Source organism: Erythrolamprus reginae, chromosome 2, assembly GCF_031021105.1.
Source record: "Erythrolamprus reginae isolate rEryReg1 chromosome 2, rEryReg1.hap1, whole genome shotgun sequence".
Taxonomy (NCBI): Eukaryota; Metazoa; Chordata; class Lepidosauria; order Squamata; family Dipsadidae; genus Erythrolamprus; species Erythrolamprus reginae.
Genome location: NC_091951.1, coordinates 351,796,659 through 351,820,050, shown reverse-complemented (window position 1 = coordinate 351,820,050; position 23,392 = coordinate 351,796,659). Strand labels below are relative to the sequence as shown.

Below are 23,392 nucleotides of genomic sequence, written 5' to 3'. Positions count from 1 at the left end.
TCAAAACATCAAGCGCCCATGGCAGCATCCGGCAGCGGCGCAGGGTCCTTCAAACTTGGAGCGTAGATTTTATACGTTCGATGATGCCATGGAAAATCTGTTGCTGTTTCCCCCCGTGGACAAGCCAGTGGCCACATTGGTCTCCAATGCGGTTGTTCCTTTGGACAATGCGGATAGTCTCAAGCCTGACGAGAGAAGGGCGGAGACTCTCTTGAAGAAGACCCATCATATGGCCGCTTGGGCTCTTCGGGCTGCGTCTACTGCCTCTTTTTTCAATTGTGCATCCATCATGTGGATCCAGGAGGTCCAGGCCCAGCTGGGTTCTGACGAGACCCGATTGAGGCAGGATTTAAACAAGCTTCTGGCGGCGGCAGAGTTTTCTACAGACGCTACTCTGCATGCAGCTAAATTCGCCTCCAGGGCTATGGCATCCACCATATCGTCACGGCGCCTCCTTTGGTTGAGGAACTGGCAGGTAGACGCCAAATCAAAATGGGCATTGTCTTCAGCTCCATTTGAGGGCTCAAAACTGTTTGGGGAGGCTCTTGAGCCCGTCCTGGTGGAGGATAAGGACAAGAGGAAGGTCCTTCCGAGATCGTACCGCCGCCAGGACCATAGGACTGGGCCATATTCTCGTTGCCAGTCCTTTCGGTGGGACCAAACTCCACCTACCACACAACCGGTCAGAACTTATTCCCAGGGTAACTTCTCAACTCCCTATAGGAGTGACAGATCCTACTTCCAGGATCGGAATAGAGGTTTCCACCAGACAAGACGCCCCTTCAGGGGATCTCAGCAGAGAAACTTCCGGCGTTCGAAGTGACTGCCTACCCGACATTCCCTTGGGGGGCAAGCTACAGCAGTTCAGCGGAGCCTGGCAAACCATTTCCTCCGACTCCTGGGTGCTGGCAACCGTGTCTCGGGGACTGCGACTCGAATTTCTGCGCAGCCCTCCTCAACAGTTCGTAGCTTGTCCTGTACCCAGGGATCCCGCACGGAGGATTCTCTTGGAGCAAGAGATTCTACACCTCTTGGAGATTCAAGCAATCGAGACGGTACCGTGCAATCTAGAGGGTACGGGGTTTTATTCACGAGTGTTCCTCATACCCAAATCATCAGGGGGTTGCAGGCTCATCTTGAACCTCAAACATTTGAACAATACATTGTCTACCGAAGGTTCAAGATGGCCTCCCTTCATTCCATCCTGGCTGCCATTCGGTCGGGGGATCTCCTTACTTCAGTCGACCTGAAGGAGGCTTATTTGCACGTCCCTATACATCCGACTCATCGACAATTCCTTCGAATTTGTCTGAACAACGCCCACTATCAATACAGGGCAATGCCATTCGGCCCTTCATCGGCCCCACGCACCTTCACAAAACTCTTGGATGCGCTGATGGCAAATCTACGATCCCAGTCAATCCGGATCCTAGCATATTTGGACGACATCCTCGTCCTTTCCGGAGACCGCAGGATGGCACATCGGGATTTCCAGACCACGTTGGCCTTACTACAATGTCACGGCTTTACGGTCAATGTACCAAAGAGTCACATGGTACCTGCAACCAGGCTTATCCATCTGGGTGCAGTAATAGACACAGTTTCCAAGAGAGTGTATCTCTCTCCGGAGAGGCAGCTCAACGTTTGCTCACTGGTGAACAGGCTCCAACGACAACGGAAGGTCCCATTGTCCCTCCTGTCCAAGGTACTGGGAACGCTTGTGTCATGCGTGGACATTGTTCCTTGGGCCCGTTACCACTACCGGATGCTTCAGTGGACTCTACTCCCCTACCAGCGACGGCGCCTAAGCCATACACATTGGCTGATCTCCTTGGGACACGGACTACGACTCTTTCTGAGATGGTGGAGATCCCCGGCACTGCGTCAGGGTTCCCCCTTCGGCCACCTTTCTTATACCATTCTTACCACAGATGCCAGCCTCCTGGGGTGGAGCGCCCATGTCAACTTCCAGGTGACACAAGGCTTCTGGAGTCCCCAAGACTTACACCCGGTCAATATCAATTTCCTGGAATTGCGGGCTGTCCGTTTGGCGCTACAAGCCTTTTCAACACTGCTAGAAGGGCATCATGTTCTCGTCCGCACGGACAATGTAGCCACCAGGGCACATTTAAATCATCAGGGAGGTACGCGGTCACTCAGACTGATGGAAGAGACTGTTCTGCTTTTCGACTGGGCAGAGGTTCACCTTGCCTCCTTACATGCAGAGCACATAGCGGGAGAGGACAACCAACAGGCGGATTGGCTCAGCCGACAGGAGTTGAATCCGGCGGAGTGGAGGCTCGATCCTCTTCTCTTTCAAGAGGTTGTCCATCGGTTTGGGGAGCCAGCGGTGGATCTGTTTGCCACACACCAAAACACCCAGCTCCCAAGGTTCTACTCCCGGTTCCCATCGCCGGGCGCTGAAGGAATCAATGCACTGCACCTTCCGTGGCCAAAGACCTTATTGTATGCCTTTCCTCCAATTCCGCTTCTTCCAAAAGTGATAGGGAAGGTCCTGATGGAAGAGGCAGAGGTGATCCTGTTAGCACCACATTGGCCTCGGAGGCCCTGGTTCGCGGACCTCATGGGGCTCTCCGTCTCCCCACCGTGGAGGATTCCGGACGACCAGGTTTCCCTCAGCCAGGGGTTTGTGTGCCATCCAGACCCACAATGGTTCCACCTAATCGTTTGGCACTTGAGGGGGACAGTTTAAGGAACTGTCAACTTCCGGACAACGTTATTGCCACAATTCAAGCGGCTAGACGCCTTCTACGACCCGACTTTATCAGGCGACATGGGCCGCCTTCGCATCTTTCTGTACCACTAGACATTTACAACCTCAGGATTCTTCAGTGCTTACTGTTCTGGAATTTTTACAGACAGGTTTGGAAAGGGGCCTAGCACCGAACACGTTGAGACGACATGTGGCGGCCTTGGCTACCATTATTAAAAGAGAAGATGGGGGGCCCTTGGCCCATCATCCCTGGATTAAAGACTTCCTCCGGGGGGCTACAAATACACACCCTCCTCCGGTACGGCGCTTCCCCACATGGGATTTGACTTTGGTTCTTCAGGCCCTCACAGGACCCCCATTTGAACCCTTAAGAACAGTTTCATTACGTTTCCTTTCTCTTAAGACGGCATTTTTAGTAGCGGTTACCTCGGCCCGGCGGGTGTCCGAATTGTCTGCTCTGTCGGTCAGACCGGATTTGTGTAAATTTTATCTGGACAGAGTTGTTTTACGGCTGGATCCCACATTCATTCCAAAAGTAAATACGCACTTTCACAGAGCACAGGAATTGGTATTGCCGGATTTCTGTGCCCAGGGCAATCATCCTCTGGAACTTAAGTGGCACAAGGTGGACGTCCGCAGAGCCTTGAAGCTGTACATCAGACGTACAAATGCGATACGTAAGACTGAGGCCTTATTTGTGTCCTTTGGTTCCCTTAGACTGGGTCTCAAGGTCTCTTCAAACACCATTAGCCAATGGGTGAGACTATGCATAGTCGAGGCTTACAGGGCGAAATCGACCAGTCCACCTAGTTGAATCCAGGCGCATTCAACAAGGAGTGCGGCTTCATCTGCAGCTTGGGCAACACAGGCACCCATTGAAGACATCTGCAGGGCTGCGGCATGGACTACGCCCACAACCTTTATTCGTCATACAAATTAGATACCTTTGCTTCGGCGGAGGCTGCTTTTGGCAGACGTGTGCTTCAGAAGGTGTGCGAGGAAACGCAGCCCATAGTTCAGCAATCTCCCGCCCTTGAACATTGAACTTGGGTATATCCCATGCTGGACTCTTCTTCCAGAGGCATGGGAGAAGAACCGTTGAACTTACCTGAACGGTCTTCTCAATGCCCTGGAAGGAGAGTCCATACCCTCCCTTTGAACCATGGGGAGTTCCAGTTCAGTTATTTGTTTATTTCTTGATGTTCAATAAATTGTTGATTATTCTTACCTTCGTTTTTTAAAACTGGCTTCTTGGGGCAGCAAGGGGGCGGTGCCTAATTATTATGTAATTATGTTAATTTAAAACTCAGTCCTACCAATAAGACTTGAGCTAAACCCATGCTGGACTCTCCTTCCAGGGCATTGAGAAGACCGTTCAGGTAAGTTCAGCGGTTCTTTTCAAGTCCAGCTCTTGGAGACGATGGATGGGGAGAGCGAGCGGAGAAAGATTTGGAGGGCTTGGGGGGGGGCAGAGACCCTGCTCTCCATCCCCTGCTGAGCCCCATGGAGGGATCTGGGCTGCCTTGGTAATTCCCCCCCTCTGGCCGCTAAGGGGAGCTTGCGGTCCATTCCCCCCCCCCCTTTCCCTTCGCGCTGACCCTTACTTCTGTAAGCTTTGTTGAAAATGCACATATGGTAAAATATTATCATTTTATAGTCACAATTATGAGCAATTTTGATAGGAAATGACAGCTAAATTATGCTGGCTTCTCTGCAGTTGTTTTAATGTCGTGATTTAAACACATAAAAAGGGGAAGGAGAGATAGACGCCTTTTTCCTCTTTAGCGTGGGTGGGTGGGTGGGTGGGTGCGCTGAATTCTTCAAGGCTCCAGCTGCACCATCGTCCCTCGCAGGCTGAATTTGGGGGGCCAATTCCCGTTCAGTTGCCCAGGGACCCTCTGTTCTCCCCCAGAGGTTGCACCTCCAAAGGTCATTTGGCCCTGTTGGATCCCTTCTTCTCCATGTCGGGCGCTTAGGTTGATAACTGACATTGTGGGGTGATGTCCCCCCAAAAGTGCTTTTTCAAAATGCAGAATGGATTTTATTTTATTCTTTGAAGTTGTTCAGAACAGACATTCAGACATCCCAAGAATAGAATAGAATAGAATGCAGAATAGAATAGAGCAGAATAGAATGCAGAATAAAACAGAATAGGATAGAATAGAAAGAACAGAATAGAATAGAATAGAATAGAATGCAGAATAGAATAGAGCAGAATAGAATGCAGAATAAAACAGAATAGGATAGAATAGAAAGAACAGAATAGAATAGAATAGAATGCAGAATAGAATAGAGCAGAATAGAATGCAGAATAAAACAGAATAGGATAGAATAGAAAGAACAGAATAGAATAGAATAGAATAGAATGCAGAATAGAATAGAGCAGAATAGAATGCAGAATAGAACAGAATAGGATAGAATAGAATAGAAAGAACAGAACAGAATAGAATAGAATGCAGAATAGAATAGAATGTAGAATAGAATACAGATTAGAATAGGATAGGATAGAATAGAATGCAGAATAGAACAGAATAAAATGCAGATTAGGATAGAATAGAATAGAATGCAGAATAGAATAGAGCAGAATAGAATGCAGAATAAAACAGAATAGGATAGAATAGAAAGAACAGAATAGAATAGAATAGAATAGAATGCAGAATAGAATAGAGCAGAATAGAATGCAGAATAGAACAGAATAGGATAGAATAGAATAGAAAGAACAGAACAGAATAGAATAGAATGCAGAATAGAATAGAATGTAGAATAGAATACAGATTAGAATAGGATAGGATAGAATAGAATGCAGAATAGAACAGAATAAAATGCAGATTAGGATAGAATAGAATAGAATGCAGAATAGAATAAAATGCAGATTAGGATAGAATAGAATAGAATAGAATAAAATGCAGATTAGGATAGAATAGAATAGAATGCAGAATAGAATAGAATAAAATGCAGATTAGGATAGAAAGAATAGAATGCAGAATAGAATAGAAAAGAATAGAAAGAACAGAACAGAATAGAATGCAGAATAGAACAGAATGGAATAGAATGCAGAATAGAATAAAATGCAGATTAGGATAGAATAGAATGCAGAATAGAATGGAATAGACTAGAATAGAATATAATTCTTTATTGGCCAAGTGTGATTGGACACACAAGGAATTTGTCTTTGGTGCAGATGCTCTAAGTGGACAGAAAAGAAAAGAGACATTTGTCAAGAATCAGGAGGTACAAAATGATTGTCATAGGGGTCAAATAAGCAGTGAAGAAACAATCAATATTAATATAAATCATAAGGATACAAGTAACAGGTTACAATCATACAGTCATAAGTGGGAGGAGATAGGTGATAGGAATGATGAGGAAAAAACTAGTAGTAATGCAGACTTAGTAAGTAGTTTGACAGTGTTGAGGGAATTGTTTGTTTAGCAGAGTGATGGCATTTGGGGAAAAACTGTTCTTGTGTCTAGTTGTCTTGGTGTGCAGTGCTCTGTAGCGACGTTTTGAGGGTAGGAGTTGAAACAGTTTATGTCCAGGATGCAAGGGGTCAGTCAATATTTTCACCGCCCTCTTTTTGACTTGTGAAGGCAGTTGGCAGCAATTGTCTGGCAAAAGTTTTGTAAGCTCTGGTAAGTAGTGTGAGATTTCCAGAGCAGAAGCTATGTAGGATTAGATTAACAACTCTTGATGCCTTCTTGGCGATGTTGTTGCAGTGGGCTTTGGCACTTAGATCTTTAGTTATTAGTATTCCAAGGTTGTTGACCGAGTGGGGTTTATTCAGTTTTTATTTGAAGTTCTGATTATTTTTGCCGATGTGTTGGACAGAGCATTTGCTGGTTGAGATTTGGAGTTGCCATGTGTTGGACCAGTCAGAAAAAGAAGAGGGATCTATGTTTATCCCAGGCATGTTTCAATTCAGTTGCTGTGGATTTACCAACCACATCTGCTGGAAGTTTGTTCCAAGCATCTACTACTCTTTCAGTCAAATAATATTTTCTCACGTTTTTCTCACGTTGGGCTGTTTGAATCAACCTAAGAAGGCTAAAGGTGTGTGTGTGTCTGTGTGTTTGTGTCTGTGAGTGTCTGTGATTTTTAAAGTCAGGCGTTTGTTTCTCTCCTGTGCAGGGGGCTGTTGTGGTTCGCTCTGGCCCAGCTCCTGCCCCAAGGACTGTGGATGTGGGGGAGACATCCACATGCTGCAGGCCTCTTTTGCCCCCCCCCCTATGGAATCTGCTGATGAAGGCTCCTCTGACCAAGAAGACATGAGTGACAGGGAAGAGGAGAGTGTGGCAGACAGCTCAGAAGGAGATCAATTCTCTAGCTCCTCCTTGGATTCGAAACAAGAGTTAATGATACAGCCGTGCATGCAGAGAGCGATGCACAGGCAACAACAACTGAGAGATTATTATCAAAGACAATGAGGCCACCTGTGGTTGGATGGGGCTGTGGTCATTAGTGAGGCTGCTATAAAGAGCAGCCTGTGGGTTTGGCCATTGTGGAGGATTATCTGTTGTGTTTCGTGACTGCTTTACTGACTTTGACCTTTTGTGTGCTGATTTTTCCCCGCTTTGAAACTAAACCAGGGCAAAGTGTGTTTCACTTTGTGGAAGAAGAAGGACTGTGAATTGCCTCACAGCTGCAAGCTAAGTATCTCAGAACTGAGAAGGGACTTGTACAAATTACCAGTTTGTTTGGAGACCAGTGCTCTTTGCTGTACCAAAAGAGGGCTTGGTTTAAGTGAATTTTCATTATAAAGAACATTGTTTTGAATTTTCAAACGTGTACGTGTCTGAAATTTGTACCTGTGAATTTTTGGGAGGATTCTACCAGAGAGCCCGACAGAACAGGGGCCAGGAAGGAGAAGCTGCAAGGATTATTTGCCCAAATAATGCTCGTTCCTCTGATTATTGGAAAGCACATCTGTAAATGATGCCAGTGGGTCTTGGTGCCAGATGGGAAGGGGGGAGATTTGGTAGTTGAGGCGACCAGCTGGAGAGCCCTTCTTTGCCTTTGTTCCCTGTGCCAGCCCCCCCTTCGTCTCGCAAACCCACCCAAAAACTCATCTGGCAACCCGAGCAGGTAACTCCTTGTCGCCTTCATTGGTATGCATCCTGGCCCCTTTCCCTCTCACTTCAAAGTATAATCAAGTTGTGAACTAATTATGATACCACCGCCGTTCTTCCAGGAATGTAAATTTAATTTCCTTTTCAAGACGGTGGCAAGGAAAGAGCTGCGCCTTCTGCCGAATTTCGGGGGCTTAAGGGGGAAAAGCTCCCAAGAGAAGGGCAGGGCTGTTTGTTAGTTTATTTGTTGGTCATTTTTGTATATATATGTAGATTGTTCTGAGTTCGGGTTTTGCCCTGTGTAATATTTTGCATGTCTATGCGACGTTTCGGTGAAATCACATTCACCATCATCAGGCTGAAGTTTCAAGCTTCGTGCTGTTGTAAAATGAATGTGATTTCACCGAAACGTCGCATAGACATTTTCGTAGATTTTCACGGGTATAGGTATGATGGTCTTGGTATATTCGGGTTTCTTCCAGTGTAGGATTTGGAAATTTCTGGCGACGTTTCGACGAGGTCCCACTTGTCATCTTCAGGCTGGTGTTTCTGTCCTTGTTTGCCCTAGAACAAGGAAAGAAACACCAGCCTGAAGATGACGAGTGGGACCTCGTCGAAACGTTGCCATATATATATATATATATATACACACATAGTAAAATACATGATGAAGGTTATAGAGGAGATACTCATAGTAAAATATATCTATGAAATAATAGAAAAGAAGATATAGTAATAAAACATGGTCAATTCCTCCTTTCGTAATTTCTCCTTTCAATCAATTCCACATTTTGTAATTTCTTCTTTGAGTCAATTACTCATTTCATAATTTCGCCGTTGACCTCAAGTCTGCATTCTGTAATTTCTCCTTTGAATCAATTCTGCATTCTTTAATTTCTCCTTTGGTCAATTCCACATTCTGTAATTTCTTCTTTGAGTCAATTACTCATTTCATAATTTCTCCTTTGAATCAATTCTGCATTCTGTAATTTCTCTTTTGAGTCAATTCCCCATTCTATAATTTCTTTTTTTGGTCAATTCTCCTTCTATATTTTTTTTCCTTTCCCTCTGCTGTATTCTGTAGCGAATTCTCTACGTCAATTTCACATTCCCATTTGTCCTTTGCCATTTCCACAAACCTATTCTACATACCTCTTCCTGCGTTTATCTAATTGCTGGCACTTACTACAACATTGTTTTTCTCCTCTGCCTTTTTGTGCTTCTCGCATTCATTTTTTCAGTTTTAAGATCTTGGCTACTAGTATCTGCTGAGTGTTTACCATCAGCCAAGGTGCAAAGCCAAAAACGCAGGTGGATTTTAAAGGCTACAAACTTTATTTTTATCTCATGTTTGCTAAGCTTAAGGGGGGGGGAGAGGAATGATCTAACTGGAAGCATTATAAAATACAGTGATACCTCGTCTTACAAACCCCTCGTCATACAAACTTTTAGAGATACAAACCCAGGGTTTAAGATTTTTTTGTCTCTTCTGCCAAACTATTTTCACCTTACAAACCCAAGCTGCCGCCACTAGGATGCCCCGCCTCCGGACTTCTGTTGCCAGCGAAGCGCCCGTTTTTGCGCTGCTGGGATTCCCTTGAGGCTCCCCTCCATGGGAAACCCCACCTCCGGACTTCCGTGTTTTTGCAATGCTGCAGGGGAATCCCAGTAGCGCAAAAACGGGCGCTTCGCTGGCAACGGAAGTCCAGAGGTGGGGTTTCCCAGCGAGGGGAGCCTCAGTGAAATCGCAGCATCACAAAAACACGGATGTCCAGAGGTGGGGTTTCGAGGACTTCCATGTTTTTGCAATGCTGCAATTTCGCTGAGGCTCCCCTCGCTGGGAAACCCCACCTCCGGACTTCTGTTGCTAGCGAAGCACCCGTTTTTGCGCTGCTAGGATTCCCCTGCTGGGATTCTCCTGCAGCATCACAAAAACACGGAAGTCCGGAGAGGTGGGGTTTCCCATGGAGGGGAGCCTCAGAGGAATCCCAGCAGCGCAAAAACGGGCACTTCGACTGACAAAAGGGGTGAGTTTTGGGCTTGCACGCATTTATCGCTTTTCCATTGATTCCTATGGGAAACATTGTTTCGTCTTACAAACTTTTCACCTTACAAACCTTGTCCCAGAATCAATTAAGTTTGTAAGACAAGGTATCACTGTAGTAACAAAAGGAGAGATGGGTAATATTGGCAAGGCAGAGTTAAACAAAACTTCAATTTTACACCGTCTCCTGGTTTTATAGGGATGCTGCAGGCTTTATATCCCTGGATTATTATTTTTTTCTCATTCAGTTTGGCAGTTTAGGAAATAGCAAGTTTCTTTGCTTTTAAAAGAAAAGAAATCTTCAAAAATATGTCTGTGCTCCCTTTTACAGTGGACACATGACTGATGAGCTGTCAAAAGTAGAACGGGCAAGTATTGGTGGAAAATTCAGGCGGCTTGGATTTGAGATATTTTGTATTTTGTCCTGTCGCTTGGGTTTAACACGAATTAGGCTGTAATTTGCACTCAAAAGGCCAGCGTTTAACTCCTGAAGGGTACAAATGAAGAGGAATTTTAAAGAGGAAAAGTCACTCTGGCTCCAGGTGTATGCGTTCATTTATTATAAATTTAATTACTGATTGTTGTAGCTGGATTTTTTAAAAAAAGTACATGATCACTGATGAAGGCTACAGGTATAGAAGTCCTGAGTTGCTTAGATGAGATAGATGGGTGTACAAATCAAATAAGCCATAGTAATACTTATCTTTCGTGCTTGTGTGCTTGCCTCCCTTTTCCTTTCCTTTCTTTTTTCCTTTCCTTTCTTTTCCTTTCCTTTCTTTTCCCTTCTTTCCTCCTTTCCTCCCATCCCCCCTCCTCTCCCTTTTCCTTTCCTTTCCCTTCTTCCTTTCCTTTCTTTTCCTTTCCTTTTTTTCCCCTTCTTTCCTCCTTTCCTTTCTTTTTCTTTCCTTTCCCTTCTTTCCTCCTCTCCTCTCCTCCCCTCCCCTCCAGTGGCCTCCCGAACCCGAATTTTTGCCGAACTTCCGGGTTTGGCGTTCAGGAGGCCGCTGGGAAGCCCCGCAGCCCGGCTGTCACCTTTTAAAACAGCTGGGGGGCTTCCCAGCAGCCTCCCGAACGCCGAACCCAGACATTCGGGTTTGGCGTTCGGCTTCAGGAGGCTGCTGGGAAGCCCCCCCAGCTGTTTTAAAAGGTGACAGCCGGGCGGCGGCGTTTTTTTTGCAGGGGGGTTTTCCCCCCTGCACGGATTAATGGATTTTACATTGTTTCCTATGGGAAACAATGTTTCGTCTTACGAACTTTTCGTCTTACGAACCTCCCCCTGGAACCAATTAGGTTCGTAAGACGAGGTATTACTGTATATCAAAGAAAGGATAGAAGAAAAGTTATAAGAATAAAATACGTCAATGAAGAATAGAGGAAAAGATATATGAATGGAAGAAAAGATATAGGAGAGATAGGAGAGATAAAGGAGAATCTGCAAGGGGGAGCTGATTCCAGAGGGCTGGGGCCCCCACAGAGAAGGCTCTTCCTTTAGACCTGTCAAGTGACATTGTCTAGCTGACGGGACCTGGAGAAGGCCCACTCTGTCAGACCTGACCGATCGCTGGGATTCGTGCTGCAGGAGGCGGACACAGAGGTAATTGGTCCCATGCCATGTAGGGAATTTATAGATCATAACCAACACTTTGAATTGAAATGAATGCTCCAACACTGGAAGTTTTAAAGAAGATGTTGGGTAGCCATCTGCCTGAATCGGTGTAGTGTCTCCTGCCTAATCGGGGTTGGACTAGAAGACCTCCAAGGCCCCTTCCAACTCTGTTCTTCCAATTATAATTCTAGAGAAGGAGTTGCCCGCTGAGAAGCGAGAAGCCGCTCATCTCCTCCGGGAAATGTGCTAATATCCTTGTAAAGGCCACCGTGGGCTCTTTCTCTAAATCACTGTCCAGAGCCGGTCTTCTCTGCCAGGCTCAGCCTGCGTTTGGGGAACCGCGGGGAGCTCGCCAACAGCCTCCCATGTGGGAACAGGCGTCAAGGAAATAAATGGATGACTGGCCTGCCCCCCCCCTCCGAGAAATAAATCAACTTTATTTGCATGTAGGCACTCTCCTCCGTCTACTTCTCCCCCGTTGTTTGTTTCCTGCCTTCTGCGGAAGGGGCTTCTCCATCCCCTTGTTGGAAAGTGTAGTTTAAAAAAGGGAAGTTTTGTACTGTGGGGTCGAGAGGTTTTGAGTTGCTGGGCGGTGGAGGAACCTCTTGAGTTGCAACCAGCTGTTTAATGACGGTTCGGAGATGCAAGGTGGTCCTTGATCTAAGAATGGTTCATTTAGTGACTAGGTAATGGGAAGGAAGGTAGGAAGGAGATGGGAGGAGGAAGGAAGGAAGGAAGGAAGGAAATGGGAATAAAAAGAAGGAAGGAAGGAAGGGGATATGGCAATAATGGGAAGAGGGAGGGAGGAAAAAAATGAAAAGAAGTAAGGAAAGAAAGAAAGGAAGGAGATGCGAATAAAGACGGAATGAAGGAAGGAAGGATGGAAGGAAGGAAGGAAGGAAGGAGATGGGAATAATGACAGAAGGAAGGAAGAGGGAGGGAGGGAGGAGATAGTAATAAGAGGAAGGAAGGAAGGAAGGAAGGAAGGAAGGAAGGGGGTCCACTTAGGAAGCAACACTGATTGACAATCCATTTCACCTGCTGTTGGGCACATTCAATTTTGTACAGAACAAAGTATTCAATGAGAATATTTCATTCATTCAGATTTAGGATGTGTTATTTGAGTGCTCCCTTTATTTTACCTCTACTTAAGAACTTAATACTTTCCGTGACCAGGTCCTTAAGTAGAAAGGTTTGTAAGTAGAAGCAATTTTTCCCATCGGAATTTGGGTGGGAGGAGGAAGAGGAAGAAGAGGAGGAGGACAGTCGCTGCCGAAGGAAGAAGGTGAGGGGAATCAAAAAAATCCAAAACTTTAAGGCTCTGAGGTGGCAAGGAGGAGCACGCGCCTCCCATGCACCCGGTGTGAGGCTACCTCCAATATACTGTGCCAGAAACCCAGGGGGCGAGAGGGGGGAACCTCCCGCTCCTTTGACAGAGCCTTCGTGCTGCTCTCAAATTTCCTGGGAATTTTTTCCGGGCTCGGGTTCTTAAGAAGAGGCAAAAAAATCTTGAACACCTGGTTCTTGTCTAGAAAAGTTCTTAAGTAGAGGCGGTTCTTAGGTAGAGGGACCACTGCATTCCAGTTTTTGGAGCTGCATTTTATTACAAAGTGAGCATTGCACATGACTTCTTCCCATACGCAGGGAAAAAAAATACGGGTTGCTTTATTGGAAGCTCTAATAATTTTGACCCGAAGTTAATTTCCATTCTTCACCCCACGAGTTAGCCGAGTTTGCTTTGAGCAATTAGGATGATTAAATAAGAATATATGACAAGCGGGTTTTTTTGGGTGGCTAATTTTTTATGCCTCTGTAAACCAACCTTTATCCTGTGTGCTGCGATCCAGGGAAGGATAGAAACAGCGAGGGGGGAAGCGAAATACTGGGGTGGGAGGGAAAGGGAGAAGCCCACCCATAGTTCAAAAACATCCTACAGAAAATTGACATAATTCTGCATTAATAGAAGAGCCAAAAGGAGGATGAGGGGCCTGGAGGCTAAAACATACGAAGAACAGTTGCAGGAACTAGGCATGACTAGTTTAATGAAAAGAAGGACCAGGGAAGACATGATAACAGTCTTCCAATATCTCAGGAGTTTCCACAAAGAAGAAGGAGTCAAACTATTCTCCAAAGCACCTGAGGGTAGGACAAGAAGCAATGGGTGGAAACTAAACAAGGAGAGAAGCCACTTAGAACTAAGGAGAAATTTAGAACAATTAACTAATGGAACAGCTTGCCTCCAGAAGTTGTGAATGGTCCAACACTGGATGTTTTTAAGAAGATGTTGGATAACCATGTCGGAAGTAGAGTAGTGTCTCCTGCCCAAGCAGGGAGTTGGACTAGAAGACCTCTAAGGTCCCTTCCAGCTCTGTTGTTGTTGTTGTTGTTGTTATTCATGAAAAACAGTAATACAGAGTTCCCTCGATTTTCGCGGGTTCGAACTTCTATATACCATAGTTTTTCAAAAATATTAATTAAAAAATACTTCGTGGTTTTTTTCCCCCTATACCATGTTTTTTCCTGCCCGATGCCGTTATATATCATTGCCAAACTTTTGTCCTCCTTTAATAAATATTTTTTTAAATAAACTTTAATAAATAACACTGGTAAATAATAATCTAAATGGTTGCTAAGGGAATGGGAAATTGCACTTTAGGGGTTGCCTTCCATCCTTGCGAGGTGGGTCAAATGAGGACCCAGATTGTGGGGGCAATAGGCTGGCTCTGTTAAACGGTGCTATTGCTAACATGTTGTGAGCCGCCCTGAGTCTGAGGAGAAGGGCAGCATAAAAATCAAATAAATAAAGAAAGAAAGAAAGAAAGAAAGAAAGAAAGAAAGAAAGAAAGTGTTAAGGGAAGGCTTGGGATACTCTTCATAGCCAAAAATAGTGTATTTACTTCCGCATCTCTACTTCACGGAAATTCGACTTTCGCGGGCGGTCTCGGAACGCATCCCCCGCGAAAATCGAGGGAACACTGTACACAGCTGGATTTTGTATCACAACATCACAACTCGAACACTTCCCAAGTGTCTAGGGCTGTGTGATGTATTTCGTGTGATGCGCGCAGATCCAGGTACGTTGGCCTTTTGCAACTGACAGATCGTGATTTTGTCAATGTTTATTGTTTTCAGACGCTGGCTGAGATCTTTTGACACAGCTCCCAGTGTGCCGATTACTACTGGGACCACCTGTACTGGTGTATGCCAGAGTCATCGTAGTTTGATTTTAAGATGATGATGATGATGATATGCTGGCCTTGTGTTGGCCAAACCTTTGCTTCTTCTGAGTCAAGAGTTTCCCCCCCCCTTCCCTGCACTTCACCTTTCATGTTGCATTCCCCTGTCTCATCTTCTTCAATGATGTAAAAAAAATAATAATAAAGTGGTACCTCTACTTACGAACTTAATTCATTCCGTGACCAGGTTCTTAAGTAGAAAAGTTTGCAAGAAGAAGTGATTTTTCCCATAGGAGTCAATGTAAAAGCAAATAATGTGTGTGATTGGGGAAACCACAGGGAGGGTGCAGACCCTGTTTCCTCCCAGGAGATTCCTAGAGAGGCCCCACAGGGGCTTCGCCCTTCCTTTCGTGGCCCTGTTTCCTACCAGGCGATTCCTAGAGAGGCCCCATGGAGGCTTCTCCCCGCCTTTTCCGGCCCTGTTTCCTCCCAGGAGATTCCTAGAGAGGCCCCATGGAGGCTTCTCCCCGCCTTTTCCGGCCCTATTTCCTCCCAGGCGATTCCTAGAGAGGCCCCATGGAGGCTTCTCCCCGCCTTTTCCGGCCCTGTTTCCTCCCAGGCGATTCCTAGAGAGGCCCCATGGAGGCTTCTCCCCGCCTTTTCCGGCCCTGTTTCCTCCCAGGAGATTCCTAGAGAGGCCCCACAGAGGTTTCTCCCCGCCTTTTCCGGCCCTGTTTCCTCCCAGGCGATTCCTAGAGAGGCCCCATGGAGACTTCTCCCTGCCTTTTCCGGCCCTGTTTCCTCCCAGGCGATTCCTAGAGAGGCCCCATGGAGGCTTCTCCCCGCCTTTTCCGGCCCTGTTTCCTCCCAGGAGATTCCTAGAGAGGCCCCACAGAGGTTTCTCCCCGCCTTTTCCAGCCCTGTTTCCTCCCAGGCGATTCCTAGAGAGGCCCCATGGAGACTTCTCCCTGCCTTTTCCGGCCCTGTTTCCTCCCAGGCGATTCCTAGAGAGGCCCCATGGAAGCTTCTCCCCGCCTTTTCCGGCCCTGTTTCCTCCCAGGAGATTCCTAGAGAGGCCCCACAGAGGCTTCTCCCCCCTTTTCCGGCCCTGTTTCCTTCCAGGAGATTCCTAGAGAGGCCCCACGGAGGCTTCTCTCCCCTTTTCCGGCCCTGTTTCCTTCCAGGAGATTCCTAGAGAGGCCCCACGGAGGCTTCTCTCCCCTTTTCCGGCCCTGTTTCCTTCCAGGAGATTCCTAGAGAGGCCCCACGGAGGCTTCTCCCTGCCTTTTCTGGTACAGTTTCAGAGGCTCGGGTTTGTAAGTAGAAAATGGTTCTTGAGAAGAGGTAAAAAAATCTTGAACACCTGGTTCTTATCTAGAAAAGTCCGTAAGTAGAGGCGTTCTTAGGCCCACTGTATAATAATCTGATTTGTACCGAATTATCAGCAGGGAGGTCTCCTGCATTGCCTTCCCTGCCTTTTCTCCACTGGAAATATTGTATTTCCCCCCCCTTTTCCTTAACTCGTCATCTCACCTCTGCAGCAACAATACCGCGAGTGCCAGGAACTGCTCAGCCTCTATCAGAAGTATCTGTCTGAGCAGCAGGAAAAACTCACCCACTCCCTGTCCGAGTTGGAGGCCGCTAAGGAGAAGGAGCGCCAGGTGAGCCTTTCTTGCGCCGTCGGTCGCGTCCATTCGTTCCTCAAATGTTCTTTTCTTTGTTATCCCGCCTTTTGTTGTTTTTCACAAATGACTCACGTCGGCACAAATGGATTGTGTGTCCCTCGCAACAACAACCCTGTGAGGTGGGTTGGGCTGACAGAGAAGGACTGGGGTGGCACAGCGGTGAGAGTGCAGCCCTGCAGGCTACTTCTGCTAATTGCTAGCTTGAGTTCGGCAGTTCAAATCTCACCACCCGCTCCAGGTCAGCCTTCCATCCTTCTGAGGTGGGTCAAAGGAGGACCCAGATTGTTGGGGACAATATGATGATACTGTAAACCACTTAGAGAGGGCTGTAAAAGCACTAGGAAGCAGTATATCAGTCTAAATGATAAATGCTGTTGCCTTCCTTCCTTCCTTCCTTCCTTCCTTCCTTCCTTCCTTCCACCCACCCACCCACCCACCCACGCTGACTCTATAAACCGCTTAGAGAGGGCTGGAAAAGCATTAGGAAGCGGTATATAAGTCTAAATGCTATTGCTATCCATCCATCCATCTATCCATCTTTCTATTGTCTGTCTAGCTGTGTATCATGTCTGTCTGTCTGTCTGTCTGTCTGTCTATCTATCTATCTATCTATCTATCTATCTAGGGGCGGCATACAAATTTAATAAATAATAATAATATCTATATATCTATACGGACGGACGGACAGACAATAGATACATAGGAGCCAGGGTGGCACAGTGATTAGAGTGCAGCACTGCAGGCTACTTCAGCTATTTGCTAGCTGTAGTTCGGCAGTTCAAATCTCACCACAGGCTCAAGGTTGACTCAGCCTTCCCTCCTTCTTATGTGGGTCAAAAGAGGACCCAGATTGTTGGGGGCAAGAGGCAGATTCTGTAAACTACTTATAGGGGCCTTCAAAAGCACTAGGAAGCGGTATATAAGTCTAAATGCTATTGCTAATGCTATTGATGCACAAGCATGTCCAACCAGGACCCAGAGGTGCTCCTGATATCAGTTCTGTTCTTAAAAGAAACCCAGGCAACAACCCCACAGCCGTAGATATTTTAATAAGATTTCTTTGAGATGCCTCACTTTTTCCTCTGCTTCGTGGTTCTCTGAGATATGGAAGAGCGGAGACGAAACGGCCTTAGACTCAGTCTGTTGCTTCCGTCTCAACTTTTCTCTTGGTGTGAGTTCCCGAGCTTTACCAGGGGGGGGAAAAAGCGGTGCCAAAATGATTTAAGGCAGAGCTCTCGTGGAGTCAATAATCAGTAACTGGAACGTGAGTCTTTTTTTACACTTCCTCTTTTCTAATTTTTTTTTTTTTTGGTATGCGCGTCCGAGATAAAGTTAATTCCATTTGAAAAGATACTTAAGGTGACACGAGTTGAATTATTCAAACCGTCTTTCTCAGCATTAACTCTAGGTTAATATCTCATGATGCCTCCGCTTTCATTACTGGAGTTTTTAAGGACATAACTTTTTTAATAATAAATTCAGTGCCGAGAAGCCGGGCTGAAATTGGTTTACTTTCTAGCGAGCCATAAAAAGAAAACGCAGTTATTAATTGTAAAAGCGAATATTAAAACGGTCGCCGAACTTAACTCAGACAGATGTGGAAATAACCCTTGTGACCGGGGTGGGCCGAGCCACACATTTCTGCTCTTAGAATGTTAAAATGTTAAAAATGTGAAGCTAGAAATGTGAAATGTGAAACTGGGATCCCACCAAGAAGCATTTGAGACCAGTTTTTCAGCTGCTCTGCTGTGACCTTCCTTGGCTCTCTTGTTTTGAGAAAAATCACCTCCATTCCAGGTAATCTCCGCTTGGACCTAATTATAAAGTTAAGATATTGTCCCCAATGAGTAGAAAAATTCACTTGGTTTGGACGGACATGGAGGAGATAACTTGGCCGTTTGGAGAAGCCATGACAACGATCGTTTACATTCCAGAATGACTTTCTGTAGATGATGATAATTAATAAATAGTAATAATAATAATAATAATAATAATAATAATAATAATAATAATAATGGATGGAATTAAGAAAAATCACAAGTGACAGTCAGAGTTAATAGTAATGGAAAATGCAGATAGGTAGGTAGGTAGATAAATAGATAAATAGACAGACAGACAGATATAGAAATAATACAATTGTAAATAGCAATACACAATTAAACTGATTGATATGCTAAATTGTAAGTAACATTATAGAACTATTCACTGATGTGTTAAAGAAATAATGTTTGAATGTAGATATTGTGATGAAAAAGGGATACGTGACATTATTTTTCTTTTGTTTATGAATCAATGCAGATTTACTGAAAGTATATTTCTGATATTGTTTTTAAAATGTTTTTTCAAAAACCAATAAAGTGTTGTTTTTTTTTTTAAAAAAAATAGTTTAACACAGCCAAAACCCTGGTCGGGGGAGTAGGCATGCACTTAGGATAATTATATGTACCAGTATAACTGTCCATCTAAAAGTGAGATGTAAGAAGAACCTTACTGAATAAATCTCTTGGGTGAAAAAACATGTGGTCCTAAATATTCTCAGGCCCAAGCCCCATTCATGGTCTCCATTGCTGACATGAGACAGCTCAGGACGATGGGCGATGAATGGCGTGGAGAGGCAACTTCCTTTCAAAGGTAGCTTTTCCAAAGTATAAATTAGCCTTTGGAGCGTTTTATCATTTGCAATAGCAGCTTTATAAATTATACTCCGTGAATTTATAGCCCAGCCATTTCTCTCCTCTAGCTTTGGCGAAGGATCCAACATAATGAGAAAGGGGATTATTTTATTGTGGGGTCCACCATAGAAGGAGAGGGACTCCCATCTCCCATCTCATGCTAGCTGAGTTGCAAGGAGTCTTTGCATAGAACCATTTCTTTAGTTGACTGTTTGGATTTGTAGTGTCACCAAATATGAGACAGCCGTGTGCTGCAGCGGCCAAAAAAGCCAACGCTCTCCTAGGCTTCATCATCAGAGGGTCAGAATCAAGATCACGTCGAGTGGGATAATTTAGAATGCCTTGATAAGGCCACGCTTTGAATACGGCATTCGGTTTTGGTCGCTACGATGTAAAAAGGACATTGAGACTCTGGAAAGAGGGCAGAGAAGAGCAACCAAGAGGATAATAATAATTTATTGGATTTGTATGCCGCCCCTCTCCGTAGACTCGGGGCGGCTAACAACAATAATAAAAACAACATGTACAATCCAATAATAAAAAACAACTAAAACCCCTATTATAAAACCAAACATACACACAAACATACCATGCATAACTTGTAATGGCCTAGGGGGAAGGAATATCTCAACTCCCCCATGCCTGGCGGTATAAATGAGTCTTGAGTAGTTTACGAAAGACAGGGAGGGTGGGGGCAGTTCTAATCTCCGGGGGGAGTTGGTTCCAGAGGGTCAGGGCCGCCACAGAGAAGGCTCTTCCCCTGGGGCCGGCCAAACGACATTGTTTAGTCGACAGGACCCAGCGAAGGCCAACTCTGTGGGACCTTATCGGTCGCTGGGATTCGTGCGGTAGCAGGCGGTTCCGGAGGTAATCTGGTCCAATACCATGTAGGGCTTTAAAGGTCATGACCAACACTTTGAATTGTGACCAGAAATTGATCGGCAGCCAATGCAAGCCAATGCAAGCCTAGGATTAGGGGACTGGAGGCTAAAATGTAGGAAGAATGGTAGGTCTAGTTGAACAGGAACTGGGTAGGTCTAGTTGAATGAAAAGAAGGACCAGGGGAGACACAATAGCAGCCTTTCAATATCTCAGGGGTTGCCACAAAGAAGAAGGAATCAACCTATTCTCCAAAGCACCTGAGGGTAGAACAAGAAGGTAATGTGTGGAAACTAAACAAGGAGAGAAGCAACTTAGAACTAAGGAGAAAATTACTGACAGTCAGAACAATTAACCGGTGGAAAGAATTTGCCTTCAGAAGTTGTGAATGTTCCAACACTGGACATTTTGAAGCAGATGTTGCATAACCATCTGTCTGAAGTTGTGTAGGGTTTCCTGCCTAAGCAGGGGGTTGGATTAGAAGACCTCCAAGGTCCCTTCCAACTCTGTTGTTGTTGTTGTTCTTCTTCTTCTTCTGGTTATTATTATTATTATTATTATTGTTGTTGTTGTTATTATATTGTGTTGTTGTTATTGTTGTTTGGTTGTTGTTGTTGATATTATTATTATTATTATTATTATTATTATTATTATTATTATTATTATTATTATTATTATTATCCCTGAAGTCTGCATAGTCTCGTATTCCCCTGCCTTTAACAACTCCACGTTGACCGAAAGGATAATACAGTAGTACCTCGTGATACAAACCCCTCGTCATACGAACTTTTCGAGATACGAACCTGGGGTTCGGAAAATGTTTGTCTCTTCTTACGAACTTTTTTCGCCTTACGAACCCGCCGCCCGAACGCCAAATCCGGAAGTTTGGCAAAAGTTCGGGTTCGTAAGGCCGCTGAGAAGCGCCGCTGCCTGGCTGTTGCCTTTTGAAACAGCCGGGGGGCTTATCGCCATTCCCCCAAACGCCGAACCCGAACTTTTGCCGAACTTCCGGGTTCGGCATTCGGGAGACAGGTGCAAGAGAGTAAAATAATCCACCGACTAGATATATCCCTTTCTGAGAATAAACTTCCAGGCGAACATGTTCTCTCGACAATTGGATTTTTTTAAATATTTGGAAACAATATCTTTATACAAGCAAATGCTGGCAGAGGCAAATAAGTTGGAAAAAAAACCTTCCGAAAGTGTCCCATAAAACATCCTTTAAAAAGAAAAAATCTTTGCACCGATAGCCTGTTCAAAAGCACAGCTGGCCACAATAAACCTGGTTTCCTTTTTTCCTTTTCCGGGAATTTACTGCCCTCCTGACCTATATAAACGTCAACCGTTTTGGCAAGGCTGGGCAGTCTAAATACATGCTCGGAGGCGCTGGTGTGGGTTTTAAATATTGCATGTGTGAAAGGATTTGTAAGCAGGTCCTTAGGAATGGAAAATATTATATTTTCATCAGGTTAGGACAGTGTTTCCCAACCTGGGCAACTTGAAGATATCTGGACTTCAACTCCCAGAATTCCCCAGCCAGCATTCGCTGGCTGTGGAATTCTGGGAGTTGAAGTCCAAATATCTTCAAGTTGCCCAGGTTGGGAAACACTGGATTAGGACAAGTAGAGGGAAAAGGATGCTGCGTTAGGAGGAGACTCTGTGGTGGGAGAACTGGATTTCCAGTCATCTCCAGAATTGAATGGGGGGTGGGCTTCAGTTTAGGACCCTTGTGGTTCTTTGAATGTTTGAGGTTGCCGACCCCTGGAAGTGCTTGGACCAAAAGGCTCTCCCTCCTGCTGCTATTTCCTCTGCAGGCCTTCCCAAGTTCATATTTTTCCACCTTCGGTGAGTTGTCAACCCTCCATGCTCTCTTAAAACACATTAAGTTGAAATCGAATTACTAGCAGTGGGTGCAGTGTAATTTTAAAGAAGAACAGCTACGTATTGCATCTCTCGGTGCCTTTCTTTCTTTCTTTCTTTCTTTCTTTCTTTCTTTCTTTCTTTTCTTTCTCCCTCCCTCCCTCCTCCCTCCCTCCTCCTCCCTCCCACCCTCCCTCCCTCTTTCTTTCTTTCTTTCTTTCTTCCTTGCCTCCCTCCCTCCCTCCTCCTCCCTCCCTCCCTCCTCCTCCCTCCCTCCCTCCTCCCTCCCTCCCTCCTCCTCCCTCCCTCCCTCTCCCTCCCTCCCTCCTCTTTCTTTCTTTCTTTCTTTCTTTCTTTCTTTTTTCTTCTTGGAGCAATTGAAATCTTTACATTTAAAGCATAAGCTGGATGGTGATTTCTTTCATCTAAATTATGAGCATGCGAACGGGCAGCAGATTTAGGCTAGGAAGAATTTCTCTGCGTCAGGGTTTAAAACTTCCTGGAAACCTGAGCTTGAAAGTGTTGCCAACACATAAAGGATCCAATATAAGGCATTAGAAGAAGAAGTGGAGAGATTCAAGTCTATCTGCCTGCCTGCCTGCCTCTCTGTCTGTCTATCTATTTATCCTATCCTATCCTATGCACCAAGACAAATTCCTTGTGTGTCCAATCACACTTGGCCAATAAAATTCTATCCTATCCTATTCCATATACTGTATGCTCTTCCCTTCCCTTCCCCTCCCCTCCCTTCTCTTCTCACCAGAAGTTAAACCTGGATTTGCTGCTTCTCTGCAGGATATCTACCCACTTGCCATCTTTCATGGCTCTGTAGCACATGGTCCCATTTAAACAGCACCATTATGAGTTGGACATTTTCCGCTGCTTATTTGAATTAATCCTTAGTGCTCTGTGTGTTTTGTTGTTTTCTTAAAAATATTTCACAACCCAACTACATAATATCATCAGTAAAAGAGAGTGAGGTGTGCAGAGTGTAGGAGAAGACCGTGGGGTCCTTGGTGCTCCCTAAGCTTGGTTGTTTTTTCTTGCAGACATTCATGACCCAACTAGATAATATCATCAGTGCTAGAAGGGAGTGGCGTCTGCAGAGTGTAGTCGTCGTCGTACCATAGGAGGAGGATTATTGGGTCCTTTATACTCTCTGAGTTCAGTAATATTCCAGCTGAAGTTTCATTGCCGAACTAGGCAACAACATCAGTGCTAAAGGAAAAGTGTTCACGGGAGGGTTCTTGATTGCAACGTAAAATAAAACTTTTTGATTATTGGTCTAGTATTGATAAATGGATGGGTGATAGATGATAAATGATAGGAAGGAAGGAAGGAAGGAAGGAAGATGGATGATTATAGGTAGATAATGATATAATGATGATGAAGATTGATGGATGGATGGATGGATAGATAGATTAGATAGATAGATAGATAGATAGATAGATAGATAGATAGGAAGGAAAGGAAGGAAGGAAGGAAGGAAGGTGGATAGATAATGATCAAGATAGATAATGATCAAGATGATAGAAAGACTATCTTTCACAAGAACAAGGAGACACAATCTGAAGTTAGTTGTGGGAAAGATCAAAGGCAAAATGAGAAAATATTATTTTACTGAAAGAGTAGTAGATCCTTGGAACAAACTTCCAGCAGACGTGGTTGGT

At 45.0% G+C, this 23,392-nt stretch overlaps 1 protein-coding gene across 1 annotated transcript in view; it reads left to right on the top strand.

The window, feature by feature from the left end:
• KIAA1328 (KIAA1328 ortholog) overlaps nucleotides 1-23,392 on the top strand; it is a 176,254-nt gene that overhangs the window by 74,009 nt on the left and 78,853 nt on the right. The window contains 1 exon segment of the mRNA XM_070743646.1: nucleotides 16,160-16,287. Within this exon segment, the coding sequence (XP_070599747.1) occupies nucleotides 16,160-16,287 (128 nt within the window).